The following is a 27,579-nucleotide window of genomic DNA, read 5'->3' on the forward strand; positions in this document are numbered from 1 at the left end:
TCGAAAGAGGTTGCTAGCGGTGCTAATTTGTTATTGTGCCTCAAAAGAACGCATGGGAATTGTTAAATTCTTTATTATGCTCGATTCTACAGCATGGAATTGGAATGGATTTTGCAAGAAATTTAAGATCTGGAAATAGGAAGGGAAGCTTTTCGTGAATTATTTTGGCGCCAAATCTATCTTCAGTGATATTGGCCACTCGTCTCTAGAAAAGGGAAGCATTGTTTACATCCTTAGTGGCGTTGAAAAGCGTGCAAAGCCGTAATTAAGGATTCGAATGAACTACCCAGATTGTTCAATTTATTATATTGGTGTTTATTTTTGTGGTTATGCTGATCTAAAGTTTTTTTTCAATCAGAATATAAGTTGTTTTAGTTTACCTTCGGCGTTCTAGAACTAAATCATTCCAATTTAAGTGCTGGGTACATTAGCTTTGGAGTACTGATCAACGATGTTTACAAGAGAAAAGAACAAGGTAGATCCTAATAAGACTAAAACTGGCAAACGAAAAGGCCTCAAACCAGCATGGGAAACTTTACTAAAGAACCAAGACAAAGCAGAAATCGAAGAGGCGAGGCAGAAAGGAGAGCATTGGAGAAACCGTGGGGGTCTTTCCTCTGATGAAGACAGCGAACATGATTATGATAAATACAATACATCAGTTAATTCCCAGTTAAACCTGTCAGGAAGCTTGAATCGCTCAGCTTCTCAAGGAAATGGTTGGATAAGAGGTAGAAGCCAGGAGAATCTAGCTCATAATCAGTCCAATGGATTTGCTAGTGCATATGATGCCATGTTCCAAACATCACGCGGTTCTAGAGGGAGAACCCGATCAGCGCCTGGACATGACATCATAGTACAGCAGTCGAATGGTTTCCCACAAGGCTACGAGAGTATCTGGCAAAATAACTCACGCGCTGCTAGAGCAACCTCACCCATTATGGACACATACCAGGAATCAGAGTTTGCACCTATTACTGAAGATTTCCGGTTGTTTCCAGGGCAACCGCCTATTCCATACCACCTGGTTGCAAAAATCCAAAAGGGTGATTATGTCAATTTCCAGGAATTATTGCAGGACAACTTGGCACAAAAGGATAACAGTAAGAAGTTAATTGATGATACAGAAAGAATAGAAGATGTGACAAAATGGATAGATTGTATGGCATGCTATATTGCAATACTAACACATTCAAGACCTAGAAGAATTAAAGATCTGCTGGTATATCAGAGCCACATAATGCGCTTATACCGTGATAGCCCTGATAAAAAAGCATGGCAACGGTATGATGTCGCATATCGTAGAAAGGCTAGTCTAAATGGCGCTAATGACTGGAGTAATGTTGATGAGAATCTGTGGATTTTGTCTTGTTCTCCTGAGTCAAGGAAAGCTGTGACATGTCGTCCATGTATGTCTGTTGTGCATGATGCCAAAACCTGCCCCTACAAGAATGTCAAAATTGAAACAGAGGAGAGGAAAAAGAACATGTGGTTAGTCTTAAGACCTGCTATCAGACCTACTGTAATATTATCTTTAAGATGCATATCCAGAATTCTTTAATAAAAAGGAGGGAGGGGGTACACCTCTTGAACTTTGAAAACCCAAATTGAATTTTCTAAATGAAAAATCTAAAATTTTAGTGGTTAAACACAACTCATACAGGCCCTGCTCCATGCATAAAGACTTTTTCTGAGTCAAGTATTTCTACTTTAGGGGTTTTAACAAGTCAGGGAAACCAAGCACATGGCAAGATAGACCCAGGACAAGTCCTAGTCCAATGCATGGACTGAAGAAACCACCAGAGGGACTTGAACTCAAATTTGCTTTTGGGTGAGTTTTTTTGCATTTCAAGGGAATTTGTTTGCATTGGCACTTTGTCCAGAAACAGATATTTGGGGGTGCTTATTGCAGTTTACAAGTTGGGGGTGCTAACTGCAGTTTTCTATGGACACTCACCAATGATTTCCAACTGCTAAATTGCCATTGTGTCAGTAATCCTCTGCAGACCAAACTGCATATGGGTCTGTTTTCTATTTACATATGTGGCTTCCAGGGCTTTCTGCCCTTGCCTCATAATTCTGCCATCGATGGTTTGCAACCCTGCAGGTACACATAATGTCTGTTTTTCCATCTACCTGTCCATCCCTCCATCTGTCTCATCCACCTCTATGTACATCAAACCAAGCATCCCCCTTAAGCTATAATTGGATGCTTTATCCAAGTATTTCCTTTTGACCTGCAGTTACCATGGTTACAATGCCTGCAACAACCTGTTCTATACCCAGTCTAATGAGATGGTATTCCATGTTGCTGCACTGGGGATTGTTTATAACAAGCAGAACCATCAGCAGAGGTTTTACATGGGTCATACAGATGACATTCTGTGCTTGACTATTCATGATGTTAAGGATTTTGTTGCTACTGGACAGGTATTGTACAATATTTTATGTTTTTTTCTGGTTTGTTGTCATTTGCAGTAAAAGGCTTTGTTACACGAGGCAACTTGTAACATAATTTCTATTGCATTGCGAGTTGCAAGAAAATCACTGTTTGCATGTAACATCCCCTTATTGCAACTTGTGATGTATTTTTTAGTTGCATTGCAAGTATTCTACTTTTTGCAACCTTGTAGAAAAAATATCTGTCATCTCTCTACATCTCCAACTTTTTTATTTGTCACTGACTCATAACATTGCCTAAAATGGCTATACCTATGTGCGATGAGCTTATCAAAATCATGCTTTCTGTTGCAAATTTAAGGTTGGACGGTTTGCTGAAACGCATATCTGGGATGCAACTTCAATGAAGACAGTTTCTGTGTTGAAAGGTTTCCACAAGAGGGGAATAATATGTGTAGACTTTTCAGGTGAGTACCTTGGGGTAGCTGAAATTAGAAATCTGAAATTACTCAGTTGTATGCGCCTTGCTTCTTGGGTCAGCTTGTCAGGGTTTAGACTTTGGACCAAGGACCCAAGGTGCTGTTGCTATAGATAATATTGTTAAATTGAGATGATTTTGCATTTAGTTTATGATTAGACCTGAAATCAATATCCGTAAACTGGGAGTACAGTATCAATATATTGAGGGTTCCATGGTAACTTGGTCTCTACATTTTCTGGGCAAAACCCTGTTACTTCATGCTTGTAAATATATTGTACATTTTCCTCTCATATAAGCTGTGTCTTAGTTTTGGTGGCAGTTGTAGTTACACCACTCTAAAAGGAGCACAAATATTAATTCCGACCACACCGTACTCTGAGTACCAGTGTCCTCCCAGCTTCGCTTGTATTGTTTTGCCAACTGCTGCTTGAAGGTCACTAAATGGACTGACGCATCCAGACTGTTAGAAAGGAGATGGATCACTAAGAACACGAAAAGGGGTGTGTCATACAAAGAATGTACCAGAAATCCATTACCGAAATCCATCAAACCCTGCCACCCAGTCAATCCACTCCTGGGACCGCCCATGGAATGATTGAAGCTGGTAGACTCTTAAACACATCGCAATCACGCCCCTAATAGGGCTATTTGTGTACTGCCTGTTCACCAGGTGATGGTAAGAAGCTGGGGGACTCTTGTACCCATCGCAACCACGCCCCTAAAAGTGATATTTTGTACCGTATGTTCACCAGGTGATGGTAAGAAGCTGGCAGATGTCGGTCTTGATGATGACCACAGCATCTGTATCTGGGACTGGCGGAAGGAAGAGAAGCTTGCAACGACACGTGGCCACAAGGACATGATCTTTGTGCTTGAGTGGAACCCCTTTAACCCGAACCACTTTGTCTCAGTCGGAGAAAAACACATCAAGTTCTGGACACACAACGGTATGACTTGACGACTGTATGACTTGACATCATAAACGTTTCACGCGTTCTAAGTAACAGACCCTTGCTAGGATGCTATCAGTGACATTCCAGACACAAAAGTAGATGAAACTGACATTTGGCTAACCTACAGTCGCGTACCCAGCATTGGCTGAGGGGGGTGGGGGCTGGGGGGTTGGGGGTGGGGGTTTGCAGTCATGAAGAAAGCATAGTATTTCAAGATTCCTTATTACGAAATGACCCACTTTTTGGGCGCCAAGGATGGGGGGTACACAACTATAATTGATTAAGCATCTCTAGAATCTTACCTTCGTCCATCGGGTGACCCTTCACTTCATCGTCGTTTTTAGACACAAAGATCGATAAACGTCCGGTGACGTTCGGCAAAGCCGGCACTGCTGCCACCATGCTGTGTGTCTGCCACAGTCCGATTGATGACCTGTGTTTCGCTGGCTCGGACACCGGACATGTCTATGTGTGGCAGAACACGACGCTACGCCGGACAGTCCCAGCTCACAAGGGCGCGGTGTGTTCCATGTACTCTATGCAGCAATCCAAGCAAGAGGTAATGGGATGTTGATGACTATTATTGCTATGTTGATGAGTCATAAATAATTCCGACCAAATGAAGCTAAAGTTCTAACTAGGTTCTCTAAGAGCGTTCTGATAAGCCTCGACTCGTAAGAATCTATAACCGCCGTATGGATGCTCAATTTAGAACTTTAAGGTCGCTGGATTTTGAATCTCCCAAGGAATAGCTTCAAGTGTTTTGCTTGTTCTTAGATGTCGATAAAGACATTCCAAACTGCAATGAGTTTTTCTTTTGTTTCCAAGAAATGCAGTAATGTTCTTAGACACGTAGGTCCGTAGCCACCCATTTAGTGGTCTATTTTCTCTTAGGTAGCTCGTCCTAGCTCGCAGCGGTACTCAATGTTTATTTCATTAAAGAGGAAATCTCAGTCGAGTTTGGGGATTCTTCCTAACCATTCCCCACCCCTGGCTACGGGCCTGTGTATTTATTTGACTGGGCCATAGTAAGTGAATATGAAAAGCCTTCACAGCTCCTACTTTATCAGTGAAAATTTCTTAAAACTCTTGAAAAGATTTTTACATCTTATTTCTCTTGAGGAAATTTCAGTCGAATTTGGGCATTCTTCTTAGCCCTCCCCCCTGGCTACGGGCCTGTGTATTTATTTGACTGGGCCATTGTAAGGGAGCATGAAATGCCCTCACAGCTCCTACTTTATCAGCGAAAAATTCTTAGAATTCTTGAAAAGATTCTTACATCTTGTCTTGTCTCTCTTTATGCAGAACTTTCTGTTCTCTGCTGTTTCCCCGTCTGCTGTAGTAAGTTACTATCTCATTCTTCTCTTCTCGATCCCTTTTTCTTCTCTTTCAACTTCCCTAAGACGCGAATCTTGCGCATGGCTACTATTGGTATATTAAATCTGTTGTAGTGAAGGGGTTGTCTTCACTTTCTTTGCCGGGCTTTTGACCCGTGTTGTTATCTCTACAGGGCTATAAAACAGACTGCTTTGTGTATCCTTTTAGGGCTATGTAACCAGCTGTCTTGTTATCTCTACAGGGTTATGTAACAGGCATTCTTGTTATCTCTACAGGGCTATGTAACTGGCTGTCTTGTAGTACCTTTTTACGGCTATGTGACCGGCTGCCTCGTTGCTCTCTCTACAGGGCTATGTGACCGGCTGTCTCGTTGCTCCCTCTACAGGGCTATGTGACCGGCTGTCTCGTTGCTCTCTCTCTCTACAGGGCTATGTGACCGGCTGTCTCGTTGCTCTCTCTCTACAGGGCTATGTGACCGGCTGTCTCGTTGCTCTCTCTTCAGGGCTAGTATATGACCGGCTGTCTCGTTGCTCTCTCTACAGGGCTATGTGACCGGTGGTCGCGATGGCGTTGTTGTCATGTGGGACAAACATTTCGAGCAATGCCTAAAGGCTTTCAAAGTCGAAGCGACCGCTATGAACCCTGGGTCTGTACTGCTGCAGAATCTTCCACCAATCAGAGCCATCCATACAGACGAGGACAAGATACTTGTCGGCACCGGAAATGACGAGGTAGAACAAACCGGAAATAACGTCACGTGTATTGTATTATAGGCATCCTCTGACAATTGTTTTGTCTCTTAGATAATCGAGATTGGAACCGACGGGATGATGACCATTGTCGTACAGGTATCAAATATGTCGATACTTTTCTATAACGCGCTGTATTCTTTTGTTAACGTGTCTCTGATTCAATTGAAATTTAGGGTCATGGGGAAGGGGAGGTCTGGGGACTAGCCACACATCCATCCGAAAACGAATGCGTGACCGTGAGTGACGACAAAACCCTGAGGGTCTGGGATCTAGACAAGGCACTCCTCAAGAAGGTGAAGAAGATGCGCAAGGGTGGCCGTGCGGTGACATACTCTCCCGATGGGGGGTCCATAGCCGTTGGACAAAACGACGGAGGGTTCTTGATTCTGGAGGCAAAGACGCTTGAGAAAGTCGTGGGTTACAAGGACCGCAAGGAGGAGATATCTGATATCAAGTTCTCACCAGGTATGATTTAACCCATTCCCTATTATACCGGCCTTAACCGGTCATTCATATGACAAGTTCTCACCAGGTATGATTTAACCCATTCCCTACTATACCGGCCTTAACCAGTCATTCATATGACAAGTTCTCACCAGGTATGATTTAACCCATTCCCTACTATACCGGCCTTAACCGGTCATTCATATGACAAGTTCTCACCAGGTATGATTTAACCCATTCCCTACTATACCGGCCTTAACCTGTCATTCATATGACAAGTTCTCACCAGGTATGATTTAACCCATTCCCTATTATACCGGCCTTAACCGGTCATTCATATGACAAGATCTCACCAGGTATGATTTAACCCATTCCCTACTATACCGGCCTTAACCGTTCATTCATATGACAAGTTCTCACCAGGTATGGTTTAACCCATTCCCTACTATACCGGCCTTAACCGGTCATTCATATGACAAGTTCTCACCGGGTATGATTTAACCCATTCCCTATTATACCGGCCTTAACCGGTCATTCATATGACAAGATCTCACCAGGTATGATTTAACCCATTCCCTACTATACCGGCCTTAACCGTTCATTCATATGACAAGTTCTCACCAGGTATGGTTTAACCCATTCCCTACTATACCGGCCTTAACCGGTCATTCATATGACAAGTTCTCACCAGGTATGGTTTAACCCATTAACTTCTAAAACCGGCCTTAACCGTTCATGTTTTAACTCATTTCTTACTATACCGGCATGTAACGGCCGTCCAGGCATCAAGTGCTCACATGGTTTAACCCATTCCCTACTATACCGGCCTTAACCGTTCTTTCCAGTATCCAGTGCTCACATGGTTTAACCCATTCCCTACTATACCGGCCTTAACCGGTCCTTCCAGTATCAAGTGCTCACATGGTTTAACCCATTCCCTACTATACTGGCCTTAACCGGTCCTTCCAGTATCAAGTGCTCACATGGTTTAACCCATTCCCTACTATACTGGCCTTAACCGGTCCTTCCAGTATCAAGTGCTCACATGATTTAACCCATTTCCTACTATACCGGCCTTAACCGGTCCTTCCAGTATCAAGTGCCCACATGGTTTAACCCATTCCCTACTATACCGGCCTTAACCGGTCCTTCCAGTATCCAGTGCTCACATGGTTTAACCCATTCCCTACTATACTGGCCTTAACCGGTCCTTCCAGTATCCAGTGCTTACATGGTTTAACCCATTCCCTACTATACTGGCCTTAACCGGTCATTCCAGTATCAAGTGCTCACATGGTTTAACCCATTCCCTACTATACCGGCCTTAACCGGTCCTTCGAGTATCAAGTGCTCACATGGTTTAACTCATTTCCTACTATACTGGCATATACCGGTCGTGAATTGTACCTGCAAACTAAAACATTATTGATGCAAAATAAAACACCAAGCTCAGGGAACTCGGGGTATCGCTTAACATATTTACTCAAACACCGGCCAAAACCGGCCGTAAAATTTACCTACAGTAGAAGCCTAAAAATATCAAATGCATGTAACAACGAACTGGCGTATCCTAGGAAAGTCTCAATGCAAGAAAGCCCAATACATTTTGTGTTGACTTCGATCCGCTTTAAAAGAACACTCATTAATGTTGACATGTTAGTCGTTCTCAGCGATTCGTTATTTTAAACAGGGTTTGACTGGAAACCAAGTGACACAAAAATTCGATTTTCCAGATGGCAAGTTTCTGGCTGTAGGTTCCCATGACAACTATGTGGATATCTACACTGTCAAGAGAGGGAAGCGGATCGGTGTTTGCTCCGGAAGCTCAAGTTATATCACCCACCTCGACTGGGACGTCAAGGGTATGTCTCACAAAAAATATTTGCGTGCCTTCAAAGCGTTTTGAAAACCTAGGTGTATTTTTGTTTGTGAGAATTCGATAGCAGATCGAAAGAGCAAGAGACCGCAGGTCGACTAATGACTGAGACAAGAGCCTCGGTTAGCCTAAATACATACTCCAACCCTAAAATACCTTATTTTACTTGAATTCGCGTCACTTTAATTTCGCGATTTTTAAAGATTCGCGAAAGAACAGTGTCACAAAAATTAGGATGCGCGAAAATTAAGTAAGTACACAAGAAGCCTTTGGGGGAAAATTGGCCGTTTAATAAGCTTTATGGAAACACCTTGTCTATTTAGTCACCTAATGTACATAGTATGGAAAGGGGTTGAGTTGGACTTTTATGAAACTAAACTTAGCCCACGCAACTTTTTGTTACAAATTGTTTCAGTTTTGATGACTACAGCACATTTAATCCCACTTGTTTTTGTTGATTTTATTATCCCAAAATCGCGAGAATTAAGTGTCGCGAAATATCGCCATCTCAAAATCGCGAAATTTCGACGTCGCGAAAATTACGTGTAATAAAGTATAACATACGGTAGTTCGCCTTACGTCAGTAATCTATTCTTGCATCTGATTATAAGCTCTGTGGTTTCTCAGTGTACCTCCGTATCTTTAGTCCTTTTTGTTATCTCCCATATTCATTCATCTGTTTTTTTTTCTCAGGGCGTCTTATTCAAACAAATTCCGGAGCTCGGGAGCACCTGTTCTATGAGGCCCCACGAGGCGGGCGAAAGACCCTCAGTGCTCCTGCCATAGAGCGCATAGATTGGGCCACATTCACAGGGGTGCTTGGCCCTTGTGTGAAGGGCGTGTACCCCCCTGGGACTGACGTCACGGATGTTAATGCAACTGCACGCACGGAGGATTACAAGCTGTTGGCCAGCGGTGATGATTTTGGGATGGTCAAGTTATTCGAGTACCCCGTATCGGTAAAAAACATGTTATCGACGGGAATGATTTTGGGATGGTCAAGTTATTTGAGTACCCCGTTTCGGTGTGGTACCTTCTTTTCTTTTCTTTACTTTCTTTCTATTTTTTTTTCTTGCTGGGCTTGCTCCATGCCTTGCTGGGGGAAGGGGGCTGGCTTATTCTACTACGAGCATCCACAGTACTTCCCAACACTTCAAAATTGAATCGTTTCGTTTTTCCAGAACCGGGCTGCACGCTTCCATCAGTACAAGGGGCACTCTTCTCACGTGACCAATGTACGCTGGTCACATGACGATCGCGTACTGGTCTCGACTGGAGGACTGGATACTAGTGTGCTGATTTGGGAGCGAGTCAAGGCTGAAGATGACGACAGCAGTAAGTAGGAGGCTGGGCACGAGTGTTGAGAATGCAGGGGGGATATTAGACAGCGAAGATGGGTTGTTTGGTTATGGCTTACAACGACTTTATTCAAAGTTTACATGACAAAGTTCCGTCTCAAACGAACGCAGTAGTATTGTAAATCTCATTGTTTTATTACAAAATCCCTAATCACTTCACATAAGACCGGAACTGCCTGTCAATAACAGTCGATTAAGAAAACGTTGTCGTCAACCGGCTTCGCGACTATGCGAAAAGCCTCGCCTAGCTGCATATATTAACTTTAGGCTTAGACGCGGTGGCTATCAGGTTATGCGATGGCTAATATATGCAGCTAGGCGCTTCAGTGGTTTTTACCCATGCTTACCTACGGGCTTGTCGCGTAGTCGCGAAGCCGGCTAACGACAATGTTTGTGTAATCGACTGTATAAGATACGGACTGCTTTACGCGTTTAATAAACGCTAGTGATATTTAGCGTGTAAGTGCCCGGTAGGCGTTACTCGGTGTTATCATAGCGGAAAACCCACTCTTCGTTCGGAGCTCGGGCGCCATCTTCTATTTTGAGCCGTGCGGTTCTTGGGGGCGAGCGCAAAAAAATAAGCGGGCTTACGTCCCCAGCGGTTTTTTTACGTCCGGTATTGGGATTCACAGTCCCAATAAGAGAGCGATACTGCTACACTCTGACATAGCAAGGTACCTGACCCGGACACGAACCACGGACCCCTGCCTCGAGTTGTAAAGCCCGTACCACTGAACATGGCCTTCTCGCTTTTCTTTAGATATCGTGTTCATTGAACGCCCATCAGAACTCAATCTCTTATTAGACGTCCTATCGAACACTTCCTTGATAAGATAACTGCACGATTGATCTTTTAGTTGTTGTTGTCGGGGAGTTAGGTTGTTTGTGCAGCCAAAGCCCTAAGCATTTGCAACTGTAACACGTTTTTCTCTTTTCTCAGTTGATGTTGTCGAAGATAAGGTGTTTGTGCAGCCAAAGTTTATGCCGACAGGACCCATTAAGGACCCTATAGCCAAAGGAAAGCCACAGTTTTAGACACGAAGAAACGTTAACAATATTGAGCGGATAGACGCTGCTAAAACGGGACAACCTTCTTCTACGAGCGTGGGAGACCCTGGGAACAAGACCTTTGCGACACGTGACGCACAGCGCCACTGAATGTTAAATATTGGATGTCAGTTATCGAGACTTTATGACTGGGATTCCAAAGATATAGTTCAAATCGCGAACGTTAGAGTGGCTCTTGCACGGTTAAAGAGTGATTTTAGCGTTTTTTTAGGAAAACAGAGAACACTCAAAATCATGCAAAAATAATTCAGGTTCATTGAATGACCTTATCAATGCAATATTGTGGTTTATTTTTTAGTGCAAGCGTACAAGCGCCCCTTTTTGTGATATTATCGTTTCTTATGCTCATATCGTTTAAAAGTTGTATACATTTATATAATATGTAACACAATCTACGGGCTACTAAAAGATGGCCCGATCACCTGGGGCCTTAACATTTAATTGATACAGGGGAATTAGTCAACAGAGTATTTTAATTGTAGTTAGAACATTGGCATATTTAATTCATACTCGATATTTATAAAGCTAATCGAACTAATTTAATACTTTTTAAAATAAATCTAAACAAACGTAGATTGAAAAATCTTTATTGAAGGGATTGTGTATTTCTAGAAAAGATTTTCCCCCCTTCCCCCTTAGCCTTCTGCCGCCAGGGGTAGTTGTCGTTCCCAAATCCCTCCCACAACCCGAGGACGGCTTCTTCCCTTTCGTCAAAAGATGGCCTGTGTGGTAAGCCATGATGCCTGTGTGGTAAGCCATGATGCCTGTGTGGTAAGCCATGATGCCTGTGTGGTAAGCCATGATGCCTGTGTGGTAAGCCATGATGCCTGTGTGGTAAGCCATGATGCCTGTGTGGTAAGCCATTTTTTTCCTTATGATACCTATGACTGCGCACCCCTTCCCCCCTCTCTTGGCGGCAAACGTAGGTCATTTCTTATTAAGGAATCTTCAAATACTATGCTTTTTCCATATAATACCTATGACTGCGCACCCCCCCCCCCCCCCCCCCCCCACCTCTCATGGTGGCAAAAGTGGGTCATTTCTTACTAAGGAATCTTCAAGTACTGTGCTTTTTCCATATGATACCTATGACTGCGCACCCCCCTTCCGCCAATCCTGGGAGCGCGTCTTCACTGAGTTGGCCACATTGGCTTACCAACTTGGAATTGTTTACTATTTTATGTGTTCTGTCGCGCTTACAATACTGGTTCTATGGCTTATCATTCTTTATTTTCGTCAAAGGCAGCGGCTTTAAAGCAGATATTATTGCACGCCCTGCGACTCGGGTGTTCTGTCGCGCTTACAATACTGGTTCTATGGCTTATCATTCTTTATTTTCGTCAAAGGCAGCGGTTTTTAAGCAGATATTATTGCACGCCCTGCGACTCGGGTGATCGGGTGATTTTTTCTTGCCCGCATCATTTCGCAAGTACCTTTATCCTGAACTTGCTGAGGCACTAGTCCATGCCTTTGCATTAATAGCGGCCACCCGCCTTTGAGTGTAGGGTTGAGCATTTCAACAGGTTGATGTATGTAGGGCATTGACATTCGAGATATGACTGTTTGAATCGGGGACACAAAGAGCGAAATATGTTTGTGGAGTTCCCCTTTCTTCGTTGTTAAGTAGTCCTTGCTAGGTGGTACCCGCTAACTACGTCCACCATGACATTTGGTGATTGGTGAACAATTCTTGGTCTCGAGAAAGATCACCTTTTATCGGGGTCCTTCTGAGCGAGCGAACCGGTACAATTTTCATATGTTATCACCCATGGCCTGACCCATGCATAAGTGTATTTTTCGCAAAGCAAAGAGTCTAAAAGCCGACATTTCTGACACAACTAAATGACGTTCTTATTAGCGAGGGAGAAGCGGGACATTTTATTTCAAAAATCGAATAATACCGCGGTGCTAGCCATATGCGGAAACACGGCGGTAAAATGGTTTTCAAAACCCCGTGCAACAAAATGTAATTGTTAAAGTGTAATAGTCAAGCCATAACAAAGGAGAACAAAGAAATTATAGTGTGTTATCTAGTACTGTACTAAATAAAATAGTATTTCACGGGTATTTTTGAAAACCACTCTATTTCAGGGCTCTAAGTGATGTTTTAGGTATCGAGCACCGCTTGAATTGTGTATTGTTCCTTTGTCGGTATAAGTGCGCCCGAATTTTCACCACACAACTTGGTACGTTTTAGAATCTGGCAATCCGAACGTTTTTTTTTTCTTCTAAAAATCCGAAATTTTTAACCAGGATATCGGTCAGGTAAGGGCGCCAGAAAGCCCGACACACTAGGCGATTTTGTTCGCTCACGTAACAAGCGAATTCACACTACGGAGATAAGCCATATCAGTGCAGTCAATGCAAAAAAATGCTTTGCAGTAACTAGCCACCTCAAAGCACATGCTCTTATACATTCATATTAAAAGCCGTACCACTCTTATACATTCATATTAAAAGCCGCACCACTCTTATACATTCATATTAAAAGCCGTACCACTCTTATACATTCATATTAAAAGCCGCACCACTCTTATACATTCATATTAAAAGCCGCACCACTCTTATACATTCATATTAAAAGCCGTACCACTCTTATACATTCATATTAAAAGCCGAACCACTCTTATACATTCATATTAAAAGCCGTACCACTCTTATACATTCATATTAAAATCCGTACCACTCTTATACATTCATATTAAAAGCCGCACCACTCTTATACATTCATATTAAAAGCCGTACCACTCTTATACATTCATATTAAAAGCCGTACCACTCTTATACATTCATATTAAAAGCCGCACCACTCTTATACATTCATATTAAAAGCCGTACCACTCTTATACATTCATATTAAAAGCCGCACCACTCTTATACATTCATATTAAAAGCCGCACCACTCTTATACATTCATATTAAAAGCCGTTCCACTCTTATACATTCATATTAAAAGGCCGTACCACTCTTATACATTCATATTAAAAGCCGTACCACTCTTATACATTCATATTAAAAGCCGTACCACTCTTATACGTTCATATTAAAAGCCGTACCACTCTTATACATTCATATTAAAAGCCGTACCACTCTTATACATTCATATTAAAAGCCGTACCACTCTTATACATTCATATTAAAAGCCGCACCACTCTTATACATTCATATTAAAAGCCGTACCACTCTTATACATTCATATTAAAAGCCGCACCACTCTTATACATTCATATTAAAAGCCGAACCACTCTTATACATTCATATTAAAAGCCGTTCCACTCTTATACATTCATATTAAAAGGCCGTACCACTCTTATACATTCATATTAAAAGCCGTACCACTCTTATACATTCATATTAAAAGCCGTACCACTCTTATACATTCATATTAAAAGCTGTACCACTCTTATACATTCATATTAAAAGCCGTTCCACTCTTATACATTCATATTAAAAGCCGTTCCACTCTTATACATTCATATTAAAAGCCGTACCACTCTTATACATTCATATTAAAAGCCGTACCACTCTTATACATTCATATTAAAAGCCGTTCCACTCTTATACATTCATATTAAAAGCCGTACCACTCTTATACATTCATATTAAAAGGCCGTACCACTCTTATACATTCATATTAAAAGGCCGTACCACTCTTATACATTCATATTAAAAGGCGTACCACTCTTATACATTCATATTAAAAGCCGTACCAGTAGTAAGCTGGGCAGCTACGGCGGACGGTGGCAGACAAACAGGCCTGGTGCGCATGCGTGGGAGGGCGGTGACGTCACGGTGTGCGTTAGCCAATAGTCTATGGCGGACAATAGAACCCGTAGCGGAACAACCCAAACACCGGTGGCGCGAACCAATGGGTTGCGCGGGGCTATGGCGGACAATGACGGTGCGGCGGTGCGTGGTGCGTGGCGGGCCCTGGGATTGGTCGGGGGCGCGCGCGGCGTTACGGTGACGTCAATGCCCAAACAAGCATAAAAAAGAAAGCTGTGGCAAAGGAAAAATCCATCACCACCGTATGGGGGGACCAAAGCTCTACAGCAGACCTAACGCTGCCGACTACGCCAAGTTCTACGAGTTCGAAAAGATCATAGAGGAGTGTGAATCTCTAGCACGTTTTTTGCCGTGGGTCTGTACACCGTACTTCCACCCATCATCACAGCATGCAGGCGTCGAAGGACGACAAGAGCAACTACAACCCATGGGACGACTTGGTGCTCACACCCCCGACGATCCGCCAGGGGAAGGAAAAAGTGCAACACGATTATGTGCAGAAGTGGTTGGAGTCGGTGGAGAGGGCCAGCAAACCAGTATGTCGGACTATGCACTGCAACGAATGTGCACCAAGCCAACCACCACTGTGCCAAATCAAGGACTGCGAGGTGTGCACACCGCGTCAGTGGGTGAAGTCTCCAAGGAAGCCGGGGGGTCGGATCGAAGGATGCAAAGACATGCATTGCGAGATATGTGCCGACGCCAAGCGTCAACCCAAACCCAAGTACTATGTGGAGGAGGTCCAAATAGAGACAGGGGCAACGGGGCACCCCCAGAAGAGCTTCAGGCTGGAGAAGACAAGGCCGAGCACAGACAAGATGCTGCTGGAGAGGGGGATTGCCATCATGGATTTGCCAGAGTTGGACATCCGCTTGAAAACGATGGTGCTAGACCCCGGGCAGTCTTCCAAACCCCCTGAAGTCTACTATGGGGACCCCGCCAACGATGTGGTGGATGGGAAGGCTCCAATGTGGGGGATGTTTTGCACGTGCATGGTTTGGCCATATTAATGCCCTTAGAGCACTTCTGGCTTCCCGGCGCTAAGCCATCTCAAGAGACACATCGAAAGCTAGGCCGTTAGTGGGGCGATCTAGCGACGGCTGAAAATAGAGCCTTCTTGAAATGTGGTCTCACTGTACAACATATTGCTATCATACTTTCTGCTTCAAAATGCTGAAACCTAACTAAAATAATTGAACACTACATTTTTAACACCATTAAAAGGGTTTATTTTGAATTTTCAAATATGTACTATCTATACTCGAATAGTTTTTCCTCAATAAAAATACTCTAGAACTATTTGCGAACTATATGACTAAAATTTTCTGTTTCTATTTTCTATTCAACAAAGTCGGTTTTAATAGATTACGAAATATTGGCTTTTAAAAAACAGCCAGACTTGTATAAAGACACTTTAAAAGGTTGAATGCATAACTTATCATTTGATGGCGACCCAAAAAGACATTTTCACTTTGGGACTAATTTTCTTTTATGTTAATGGTAACGTTATAATAATAGGTGACTTGCACTAAGGATTCGCGTCACGTTTAGTGACAAATTCGCCACGCTCCTGCTTCTGGCGGCGAAATAGCAAAAACAAAATCAACTTATTAATCATCCAGAAAGCATATATGTGAGAGAGGTAGTTTTTGTATGGAAAGATTTTAAATCTTCTTCGCTCTCCGGCGTGACAATTGCAGCCATTTTGTGTTTGCTTTGGCGCCCTGAGTTTGTCAACGAAAAAGTCACGTGATTTCTTAGTCAAGGTAAACTAGTCAGCGCCATCCAGGGTAACTTATAGCAGCCTAATTAAGAGACGCCCTTTGGAGTTTTCTTTAGCGTTTGGGTTTCACATGGTTGATGATTCACCAGAAGATCCTCCCCAGTCCCTTATACCTAACGGCGTACGACAGGATTTCCGAGCAGAACCCTGGGGACTAGGCCGAGCTTATAGTATTTTCTTGGTAGCGTGACCGACTTGCGTGACAAATGATTTTGAAGGTTGTAAGACCCTATGCAAATGAGAAGTTAATTTCAGGGGCGAATAAAATCGCCTTGAATTACGGTGAAATTAAAAAAGAAATCATAATTCTAGAATATCAAATAATGTGAAAAAGGCTTTAAAAATTCCACAGTCACACAAGCTTAAACAGTGTCACGCAAGTCGGGTCGACATTCTCGCTCAGAGCCTCCTCGGCGGTTATCATGGAGGGGCTCTGGGACGAGAATGGTCGGATCGAATAAATTTAATTGCAAGTTTCCCACAAGCTCAAATCAACTATATTTTTTTCAGTAATTATAAAACTCTAGATTGGGGCAAAACCCTAAGATTTCTCAGACGATTTGTCGATTTTTTCCTGGGCGTCTTGATAATTGTCTTGTTACTTTCTCTGACAAACCCTTTGGACAAACTCTCTTCACTTTGAAAATTATTAGAAATATAGCCATGCAAGGGGTGTTTGTGTGTCCAAACAATTGGACTGACAGCTTGTATGGGATTATAACTAGCTGTTGGCACCGCTGGTCACTCGTCAGTGGGCTTATCAAGTCTATGCGTTCGCATTTTCTTCATGCAGTGGTTGTTTTTCGTCGAGTGCGATTTCCTCCTGAAAAATAAAATTTGCTTTCTTGGTTTCTATCCACATTTGAAAGTATTCTACCATAACAAGGACAATATAAAAAACGTTTATAAAAAAAACTGTTCTTCTTGACAGCTAGGTCTCACCTCTTTTCCATTTTTCTTTTTATCTTCTTTCTTCTTTTTTCCTTTAGATATGCTGTAGATACAAATATTTACATTTTTGTAATGTGGTCATTCTCTCTCTCAATACTCTAACGGGACGACAAGTAGAGGGTAATAAAGGAAAGTAAGAGAATTGAATGTACAAAGAAAGCAGAGTGGTTTGTTGAGTATCGTTCATTGTTATATGAACAAGTTTGATATTTACCTTCCTTCACCTTTGTTTCTTATACCTCAAAAAGGAGAGAAAAAAGATTTTACAAAATAAATAAATAAAATTACACATGTACTTCAAATATATCCTAAAACTACTTAAAATTATACCAATCTTATGTATCCACTTTGTTTCCACATATATAATACGGCCTTTTCATGTAAACGTATAACAAAACCTAAAAAGATATAACGCGCGCTTTCCATAAACTACTGCATCCTATGCATAGAACAGTACAGGATAACTTCCCTCGCAGGCGTTTTTAGGCAGGTCGCACACTCTTCCCCCCTACCCCAAACCCATTGGGGTAGGGGGGAGAGATTGATTGGGCGACCTGCCTAAAGACGCCCGCCTGCCAGGAAGGCAAAGTACATAGCCGTAGCAGGCCTCGAACTATTAGGGGGGGGGGGGCACGATACAGAAACATAAGAAAACATTGGGGGGGCACAGCCACGCCCTTACTGGTCCCTTCTTTATAATTTGTGACAATATTGGGGGGGCACAGCCACGCCCTTACTGGTCCCATCTTTATAATTTGTGACAATATTGGGGGGGGGCACAGCCACGCCCTTACTGGTCCCTTCTTTAAAATTGGTGACAATATTGGGGGGGGGGGCACAGCCACGCCTTACTGGTCCCTTCTTTATAATTTGTGAAAATAATAGGGGGGATAGACGTGCCTGTGCTACGGCTTTGAACGTAAATTAACGATTCCATGTACAAAAGTGTGCCGTTATCTGATAACTGCTTGCGTGACATAATCCATTATATAATAAGTGTACTGGCTATGGCATTATATAATGCCTTAATCTCAAGTATCTATCAGTATCCTTGCACTTACTTCTGGCACACAAATAAACTATGATGAGAATAAGGATAATGCACAGTATCAGTAGAAATATGCCGACGATCTTCCACGCGTTGGTGCGTTCAGGAGGATTGTCAACAGCTATGAATAGAAAATTCTGTTAGACAATTCGAAAGTCAACAGGGGGAGGGGGTGGGGAGCGCAGGCATACAAGGCGACTTGCACGTGACTTTTGAGTGGCAAATTCGCGCCAAAATAAACACAGAAATGACGGCGCCCGTCACGCCAGAGATCAACCAAGAAATAAAACCTTTCTGACCAGTTGACATAGAAACTTTCTGGATGATATCTAAGAGCGATGATAAAGTTGCTTTTTGTTTCTGTTATTTTACAACTGAGAGCCGGAGTCCGCACAAGTTTGCCGCTCAAAAAGTCACGTGATATCTTAGTGCAAGTCACGTGATTTTTTTAGTTTAAGCCACGTGATTTCTTAGTGCAAGTCGCTCGTCTATAATGCAAAAATGTATACGATTTCTCGTTTCATAAAAACACTGCTTTTAGGGAGCTAAAGGAGGAGTGAACGCCCTTCTGCGCCTGCACATGGCTACGCACCTGGATTTTTATAGGCTTGGTACAGGCTTGAAATTACAGCAGTGCTTTGATATAAGACGTTTGCACGATCAAACGGCTGACAACGTTACCAGTAAAGCCGTGACCACTGCAAATATGTATGGAATGTTTGCTCCGAACAATCACTCGCGAGAGATCCAAACTGTCAACCAGAAACATGTCTCAACAAGTCTCAGTGTCTGAATTCTCGCGTTTGATTCGTCAGATGCTTTAAGTGTTCACACATGTTCAAGTGTTCACGGTTTAATTGGTTGCGCTGTAATCCTAGCCTCCTACGCGTCGCTCTCAGGGACCGCGCTTTCCTGGGCCCAAGAGTGCCTGCTTCACAGAGCGGCAAAACGAATTAGCCAATCAGCGTTCACTTTCCAAATCCTGAAAAGCACTTTGTACAAAAAAAGAGACTGCAATTTCCTTTCCGTAAACAATGGGATCCTCTTCCGTTGAACATTTGATCAGTTCGACTAGATCTCGAGAGCTTTTCCCAAAAACATTTACTTTACCAGCAGACACTGTCGTTAAACTGCTACAAATGAAGCATTTATAGTCTGCCTCGGCAATTTCTTTAGAGTTTCTGTTATTTATATTTATTTCTGGGACATTATATTTCAACATTTGCAAAGGAAAAAATGAAACACTTTAAAAGGTTTTGTTTTGGCGAAAACACAGGGTAAGGCATTCTAACATGGGTTTTGATTGGTTGTTCGCAAACAATCGCTTGATCGTGATTGGCCATGTAGAGAGAATGGCTTATTCATTTTGCCGCTCTGTGGAGCAGGCGCTCGTGGGGCTTAAGGAACCGCGGTTCCTAAGACAGTAGCTGGCTACTGTAATCCCTGATAAGGATTTTTTTTACCCAAGCCAGCCCCGCCCCGCCCCGCCCCGCCCAACCCCACAACCCTAGCCTCCAATAAACGGCCCGTCCAGCTTCCAATGAGTGCCCCCCCTCCCTATGGTGTGAAATAAGGGGAAAGCGCACCCCCCTGATGAAACAAAAATAAATAAACAAACAAACAGAGAGACAGACAAACAAATAAGCGCTCAGATACGCATTTAGGGTATCTTACTACCACACGTGACCTACCAGCCTCGTGGTCCCCGTCTTCTTGGTCGGGTTCAGTTGTATTTGTTGGCGTCTTAGCTGACACACAAAAAAAGGATAAATCAGCTAGTATTTTGCAGTTTATACACGATATATTACTTTGCCCTTTTTTTACACTGGGAACAAGCTCAACAAAGCTAAAGGCCCTGGGGGCGAAAGTTATTGCAATGAAGCTTGACCATATTTCACGGCGATCCCGTGATGCTTCAGTGGAATCTTACGAATGACATGCATATAACGCTTCTCAGATAAGTGTCAGAGACTATAGCTTTGTTCGTCTGACCAATATGAATGATTAATGTGCTTTGGCACATACCATTGCACGCATGCGCATTACAAGTCTCGGACTGCATGCCAATGCCGTCGCAAGTTTTCCCGCCATTCACCGGTGAAGGGTTCGTGCATGTTCGTTCCCGGTAACGCTCTCCACCGCCACAGGACTTTGAGCACACACTCCACGGACCGTACTCGCTCCAGCCCCCGTCAACTGTAGGTGAGAGCGCATGCGCGTATAACAGGAATATGAGATATGTGGACAAAACTTGTCATGCTATTATCCTGAAGCTAAAGAGAGCTTAAGCAACGACGACCGTTTTCCTCGAAAAGGCGACGTAAAATCGAAGGGTTTAAAGCCGCATTGTCACCAATTTACTTCCGGTCGATTGCGTTACAATATCCGATGATTTTTAACGGTAACTGCGGAAAATATTTCAACATTTTAAAAGCAGTGTGTCTTTTGGGAGTTTCTTCGAGGATTTGACTGACAATTTAGAGCGGATGGCCCGTTTTATAGCGCGGATTTTAATAGATTCGTTTGTCTTTTGACGGTTTAGGTTTCCGACGGACAGTGCTTTGCGGTCCCACCTCCAACGCCTCGTAGCTGTGCTGATTTTATAATAACAAGAGTGTGTTGAACAGATAGCCCTCAGGCACGTCCCCAGGAGGGGTAAGGTAGGGGGGCATTGTATGGGGAAGTTTGGTATTTGACGATTTCGAAAACAAACAAACACTTTTAAGCTGCCAAGAGGGGTGGGGGGGGTGGAAGGGAAGGGGGATGCACCCCCCCTCCTAGGTACGCGCCTGGCCCCTTGATCTGAAATGTACAAGCGATCTTTTAGAATTAAAAAATGTTTTACCTGCAGTAAGCGGAAATAAAGTCATACCTGGACACGAAGGTAAAACACAAAGAGCCTCTTCATAGGCACTCCCGTTACACGCCTTTCCTCCCGGTCCGGGCCGGGGGCTGGTGCAAGTGCGGGTGCGATTCTTCATCGATTTTATACCGCACTGGTTTGGACATTTGGACCATTCGCTCCACGCAGACCAGCCACCGTCAACTACACACAATAGGTGCGAGAAAACAAGAAGGTTTATTCATTTGGAAACTCTATACGTTTTATTCAACAACACCAATTTTGCCTTTAACAAATAATAATAATAGAATAAAAGAAATTAAAATTATTCGCAATAGAAATGTTGCTAAATCAAACCAGGACCAGAAGCAATTTTGAAAATTGATATATCTTATAATTATGAATTTCATTATCCATAGATTATTGCTTATTCATGTATTGTTTCGCTTACTAAATAGTTCACAACAGTGAATATATTATTATTTTCATTTATATGGAGGTTATTTTCGAAATAAATTGCAGTGGTTATTCCCATAAGTTGACTGCTATCGAGCTTTCGACCGAGGTAACATTAACCAAGAGAGCACTAGACAAGATAGGGATTCTTTGGTATTACCCGCGCGTCATGTCGATTCCACTCTTTTATCCCTCTTGTCTTTATCTTATCCTCTCTTGATTAAACACACTTCACCGTACAATCGCAAAGGCATACAGCGAGCCCCCTCCCCGAAACACGTTAAAATGGCATATTTGGTCGTTTGAATATGTTCTGATGCCGAAAATATCCATTCAAAATAGAAGTTGCTGGGAAAAAATTATCTCTTCCTTTTCCCCAGGAGGGAACATTCCTTTTTTAAAATCTCTTAAACGGGCTGCGGAACAGATCCGTTTTGTGCCCTTGCAAGTACACATTTTAACTAAGTAAATGTCACTCACCGGGGCAATCTCCAAGCGTACAGTAGAATTGCATTTCCGCATTTCCTGAACATTCCAGGCCTCCATTGCTTGGTGGGGGATTGGTGCACGTTCGTTTTCGAGTTTTGAACCCAGCCCCACACGTCTTCGAACATGGGTCCCAGTCTCCCCATTCGGTCCATCGGCCATCTTTAAATTAAACACGTTTTGTTAACAGAAGTTGCACGAATTTCAACTTTTAAGAGATTAAAAAACCTGCTTCCAATCCGACTGGCTATAAAAAGATCGAGATCATAAAACTGGCTAAAACTGGCTGCGTCACGCTGGGCACTTCTGCGCATAACCGTGACCAAGGTCAAAACGACTTCGTTCTAAAAACCGGAAAAACTTGTCATTAACATACCGCTAATAGAGAGCCTAAGCAACGACGACAGCAAATAAAAGAATAATAATAGTAAAATGTAAACAACACAAATGTGGAATACATCCCGTTTACTTCGAAACTGTGACGTGAAAACTCAGAGTTTAACATAGTGAGTCGAGGACTGGAACGAGACTATCATTGCTCACAAAGGCAGAGGCTTTTAAGAGTCTAGTTTATTTTACTGAAACTAGTTTAGAATGTGATCGCTAACCTTGAAAGCATTTTTTCGAATTTTGGAGTTGGAGATAAAATGCTTAACGGTTCGTGGAGATACTGCAAGGCATAAAAAAAATCCCTTTTTGTTTTTCGGGGGTGGTCAGATTTTTATCAGAAAACGTGCTCAAGCTTTCATAGTAGACACACAGCAGACCACGTACACACATTACACATGCCTCAGCAAAAGCCACGTACATACATGAGCGTGTTTATACGCTGTCTTCGTGTTGAATACTTATGTGTTCGTAGTGAAAACCCAGCCTATCAGCGAAGGTCACCATCGAATTGACATCCTGACTTCGTCTATTGAATTATACTCATGCGCTTGTTAAAACCCAGCTTATCAGGGCCGTAGCAGGGGGTGGGACATTGAGCACTTACCCTTCAATATGTTAAAAAAAATATAAGAAAATGGCCAGTAGGGGCGTGGCCCCTGCTTGTGAAAACCCAGCTAACCAACTGCGTCTGCATGCAGCCAGCACTGTTTGGTATTTGTGACATGCGATCGTGGGAACCCAGCTTATCAGTGAGGGCCTATAGTGCTTCTTGTGGCATGCTCATGGGTTGTCGTGAAAACCAAGCTTATCTGTGGAAGCTACGTACATATATGACTGTTTCTAGTGCTGGATTCTTCTTGTGACATGCTCATGCGTTGTCGTGAAAACTCAGCTTATCAGTAATTTTAAAGTGCTGGATTCTTCTTGTGGCATACTCATGCGTTGTCGTGAAAACCCAGCTTGTCAGCGGGCTAGGTACATATATGAATGCTTCTATAGCGCTGAATTCTTCGTGTGGCATACTCATGCGTTGTTGTGAAAACTCAGCTTATCAGTAATTTTAAAGTGCTGGATTCTTCTTGTGGCATACTCATGCGTTGTCGTGAAATCCCAGTTTATCAGTGGAGGCTACGTACATAGATGACTGTTTCTATAGCGCTGTATTCTTCGTGTGGCATTCATGCGTTTGTCGTAAAATCTCAGCCTTTCTCACCTACAGGACAAGCGACCGTAGTCATGCAGCTGCCGCTTTCGACGTCATCCCCAAGACACTGCTGGCCGCCGTTGCTAGGCGCCGGGTTATTGCAGGCTCGACGTCGTGTTTTTTGTCCACTTCCACACGTAACTGAGCAGGCTGACCACGCACCCCATACCGACCAATTTCCATCTGATCGTAACATAAACGTTATGGTCCTCAACCTCCTTATTCCGACCACCGTCTGTCTGGTAGTAACATAAACGTTTTTCTTTCGACTCTCCTAAACCGACCGATGTCTTTGTGATCGTAATTATCACGTTATTATTTCCACCCTACTAAATCCGACCACTTTTTATCTGATTGTTCTATTTTTACAGACGTCTTGCATCTTTTTCCAATGGCTTTAAAATATTTTTGTTTTATAAGGACTAGAAATGCGGTAATTTGGCAAATAGAGAGACAAATAGAGAGACAAATATCATAGAATTTAAGCACAAACCTACCAAGCCTTTTATTCCTCCTCAAATTTCCCTAGGCCCCGAATCATCTGAAAGGCGACCCATTGGGGTTGGGTTGTACTTACCTATAGGCGGAGGCCTCGTTGAAGGTGGTTCCGTTGGCTGCACAGTTGTAGGCGCATCCGTTACCACAGGGGGAGGTACTGTGGTAGGCGCATCCGTTACCACAGGGGGAGGTACTGTGGTAGGCTTATCCGTTACCACAGGGGGAGGTACTGTGGTAGGCGCATCCGTTACCACAGGGGGAGGTACTGTGGTAGGCGCTTCCGTTACCACAGGGGGAGGTGGCGGGGCTTGAGTTGTCGTCACCTCCACAACAGAAGGCGGATTGGTGGGTGGATCAGAGTCTGCTACGGGTGCCTGAGTGGGTTCTGGGGGCGGCGCGGGGGGCTGTGTGGTCGCTGCCTCGGTTAAAACAGGGGGTGCAGTGGTGGCTGCGGCCGAAGTCTCGACGAGTGAGCCAGTTGTCACTTCAGTGGGGGCTACATAGGAAGATGATACACTTTACATACCGTACAATTTCATGAAATTTAGTATTTTGCGCTCCGGACTTGCTCCGCTAAACAAGCGTGCGCGCGTCATTATTTTCGTAAATTCATCCACACATCCATCACATATATCATGCTTTTCTAATTGTGTGGTTGCTTTTCTAGAAACTTAAGAAAATGATGATAGGTTGAAAATAATGCTTTTAAGCGTTTTAAAAAAATGCATTTCTGCAGGAATTTTTTATTTACCCTGCAGATATTAACCCTGGCCATATTGATGGCTACATGAAGTACTAACTAAAAGTTCATGCACCTATTGTTCTAATTGACACATATGTTAAATAATTTCAAGGTTTCTACGATGGGGTTCGACATGTTTTCCGGCCGCATTTGTTCCCCAATACTGCCCCTTGCCGTCTGTCCCAAATTACGATTAACCGGTCAGGCCATGAAAACTCCGCTAGTACTTTCCATATCATCCTTTCAATTGGAAATATAATAATGGTGGCCTTACCTAAGAACCCTTAATGTGATCTTTGTAATTCTTTCGTATTAAACGACAGTATCAGCTCTCGACATCTTGACTGACATTTCACATTAAGTGGAATTAAGAGTATTAACTGTCCTTCAAACAACACACAGTCGTTAAATCTATAAACAGATGCGCTGGTAATAAACAAAAGTATATAACAAAAGTACAAAAAGTATAAAACAATAAAGTATATAACAATATTTATTGGGTAGGCAAGGCGCGAAATCATGCGTAAGCTCGCACACTCGAAACAATATAGATAATGGGAGCAGGGCAATAAAACATAACAACTATTCGATTACTAAGCCCGAAATAATGTCATTTACACATAATGACACTTTCTAGATAACCGATTTAATCGCATTCTAACCGCAAGGAATTCTTGATCGCGGCTTAAAAATTATTATCGCGGTAAAAGTAGGAGACAATTAGTTAAGATAACGATTCAATCAAAAAGGCTAATTTTCGGTTCAGACTTGTTTATTTTGTACGCGGTGATCACCGGTCAAGAGATCTTAAAGACTTGTGTCATTATCATCTATTGGGTTTTGTATAAATCTAGAGATACGTTTACAGGAAACGGAAATGGGTTATGCGGTCTACGCTCCAAAAATCAGCTATGCTACCGGTTACTATGAATTCTATTTCATGTCAAGCTTTAAAGCAGGCAATGCTATCACTGTTTATGTATTTTACTGAGAAGCTACCGCGGTTGCTAAACACATTTCTTAGAATGATGTACTATTTCTATCTTCATTCGTGGTTGCGTATCTAAATTGATGGTGCCCTAGCTAAATATAGTTTCTGATTTTAAACTGATAATATCTACCGTATTCTCTTTAAAAGTCTGTTACGCATAGAGCAGTAAGAAATTATATAATAACATAAAGCATCGTTGCAATTAATTGAAAATTGTTAAACGCAAGATATCACAAACTGGTGTTTAACGACTGTTGTTTTAAGTGTTTACTAGTGAGATTCGGTTGTTTCTTGGGTGTTTTCATAGTGATTATTTGGTGTGAAACAGGGTATTTAATTAACAGATGAGATGCAGGCAAGAAACCTCATTGGCACGCGAAGATACAACGGTCACGCCAAATCCATCCGACAGTCGTTCATTTACCTCAGCCAGAATAATAATTGGATAATGATTATGTTACGACCAAAAACGTAATTTACTTGAAAATTAAGGGAATACACAAACCCGCACAAACATTCGACATGTGAGATCTCACTATTGGTTTTTAATGTTGACAAAATGACTTGAGTTTTAGAATATCTGTGTTGTTTTGGTGCGGTTTAAAACGAGCTCGTTGTATTCTAGCTACAATTCTGATAAGTTGTACTTATGTGGGACATAGCAAGGTGACTTACCTGCTTCTGCGGAGTATATAACGAGAGAAACCACGAACATTGCTATGCAGACACTACCAAGTCGAGAGACCTCCATGCCGCTGCTATAATGACTCTCTAGTTGGTAATCCTTATATGGCTGTGTTAAACCGAGAGCAAAGCCTAGAGGCTTGTGTGTAAACTTTGTGAAGGTTTCGAGACAACTCAATGCCGGTGTTTGTCGAATTGACGGCGCAGATTTCGCGTCTGTTATCTGCCAGGCTGTCTCGTAGTCTCAGACGGGAGTCTCTCCTGCCCCACTTGCCCCTGGGTTAATGTGAGGGAGCCGTCAGTCTTGCGTGGCACAAGTGACTCAACCGGTTTATTTCTTTCAAGCGGTCAGAAGTATCGACTAAATCTTCCACGCTATCCGGCTAAAATTCTGCCACCAAAACAGAAACACTCTGCCTTTGAAACACCCACACCTTTCGTATTATCATCTGCATTAAGTTAATGAAACTATTAGGAACACAAATAATCTAGGCATTGTTTATATTTCTGTGAATATTTAATGATAAATGATACATCCTGTAATACCCACGCAAATTTACACTTAAAATAGCGACAAAAATATTAGCAAAGCAGGGTACAAACGATGTATGATAGGGTGTGGAAGTTTCTTTTCCGGAACACTCACATAAAAATATGTACTTAAATTTTGATTATGTTTAATTAGGTAATTGTCGGTAAAAACGTCTGAAGCGCAGCAGTTGTTTTTCTCTGCCGCCTTAGCTCACGCCATCCAGAGCTTATCTCAAATTAGCTCCACAAATAGCAAACTCTATATAAGGAGTTAAGAGTGGACTGTCTGTGGACCTCTGTGGGACTCCTAGCTGGAGGTCACAACGCCTCATCTCATAAAAATACATTGTTTAGGATTAACTGACAAACCATGGCTAGCCCAGCCCATCCCCGATAGTCAACGCATACCCGCATACGCAGGCCCAATTTTTATCAAATTTGTTTAATACTTAAGTATGCCGACCCCGACACTCTCACAACCTCTTAATAGAATGGACGAATTTATTTCTTTTCGATC

At 42.7% G+C, this 27,579-nt stretch overlaps 2 protein-coding genes across 4 annotated transcripts; one reads left to right on the top strand and one right to left on the bottom strand.

Annotated features, from left to right (window-relative positions):
• Window positions 1-11,243, top strand: LOC116603924 (echinoderm microtubule-associated protein-like 6). Its single transcript, XM_048719794.1, has 13 exons — window positions 1-1,491; window positions 1,715-1,831; window positions 2,244-2,430; window positions 2,762-2,867; window positions 3,634-3,828; window positions 4,179-4,393; window positions 5,715-5,903; window positions 5,976-6,020; window positions 6,098-6,389; window positions 8,102-8,230; window positions 8,938-9,203; window positions 9,426-9,579; window positions 10,543-11,243. Exons 1-13 carry the CDS (start codon window positions 452-454, stop codon window positions 10,635-10,637), a joined length of 3,030 nt encoding a protein of 1,009 aa, XP_048575751.1. The 5' UTR covers window positions 1-451; the 3' UTR covers window positions 10,638-11,243.
• A 4,418-nt stretch (window positions 11,244-15,661) lies between these two features.
• Window positions 15,662-26,968, bottom strand: LOC5520573 (SCO-spondin). 3 transcript variants are annotated; one of them, XM_032365592.2, is made up of 11 exons: window positions 26,523-26,958; window positions 24,194-24,610; window positions 23,626-23,799; window positions 22,017-22,184; window positions 21,111-21,284; window positions 20,264-20,434; window positions 19,930-19,986; window positions 18,252-18,359; window positions 17,405-17,429; window positions 17,182-17,233; window positions 15,662-17,062 (listed from the first exon to the last, which is right to left on the bottom strand). In XM_032365592.2, the coding sequence occupies exons 1-11, from the start codon at window positions 26,596-26,598 to the stop codon at window positions 17,006-17,008; spliced, it is 1,479 nt and encodes a 492-aa protein (XP_032221483.2). In that variant the 5' UTR covers window positions 26,599-26,958; the 3' UTR covers window positions 15,662-17,005. The 3 variants fall into 3 exon arrangements, with proteins under 3 accessions (XP_032221483.2, XP_032221484.2, XP_032221485.2); XM_032365593.2 differs by lacking the exon at window positions 20,264-20,434 and having other exon boundaries at window positions 26,523-26,968; XM_032365594.2 differs by lacking the exon at window positions 23,626-23,799 and having other exon boundaries at window positions 26,523-26,955.
• Window positions 26,969-27,579: the final 611 nt, after the last annotated feature.

Source organism: Nematostella vectensis, chromosome 12 (assembly GCF_932526225.1).
Source record: "Nematostella vectensis chromosome 12, jaNemVect1.1, whole genome shotgun sequence".
Lineage (NCBI taxonomy): Eukaryota > Metazoa > Cnidaria > Anthozoa > Actiniaria > Edwardsiidae > Nematostella > Nematostella vectensis.

Coding starts and splice junctions, on each gene's coding strand:
- LOC116603924 (XM_048719794.1), top strand. CDS start 452: ATGTTTACAAGAGAAAAGAACAAGGTAGATCCTAATAAGACTAAAACT. Junction 2,431..2,761: donor ATTTTGTTGCTACTGGACAG/GTATTGTACAAT, acceptor TGCAAATTTAAG/GTTGGACGGTTTGCTGAAAC. Junction 4,394..5,714: donor TGCAGCAATCCAAGCAAGAG/GTAATGGGATGT, acceptor CTCTCTCTACAG/GGCTATGTGACCGGTGGTCG.
- LOC5520573 (XM_032365592.2), bottom strand. CDS start 26,598: ATGGAGGTCTCTCGACTTGGTAGTGTCTGCATAGCAATGTTCGTGGTT. Junction 19,987..20,263: donor TAATGCGCATGCGTGCAATG/GTATGTGCCAAA, acceptor TTTGTGTGTCAG/CTAAGACGCCAACAAATACA. Junction 17,234..17,404: donor AGAAACAAAGGTGAAGGAAG/GTAAATATCAAA, acceptor TTGTATCTACAG/CATATCTAAAGGAAAAAAGA.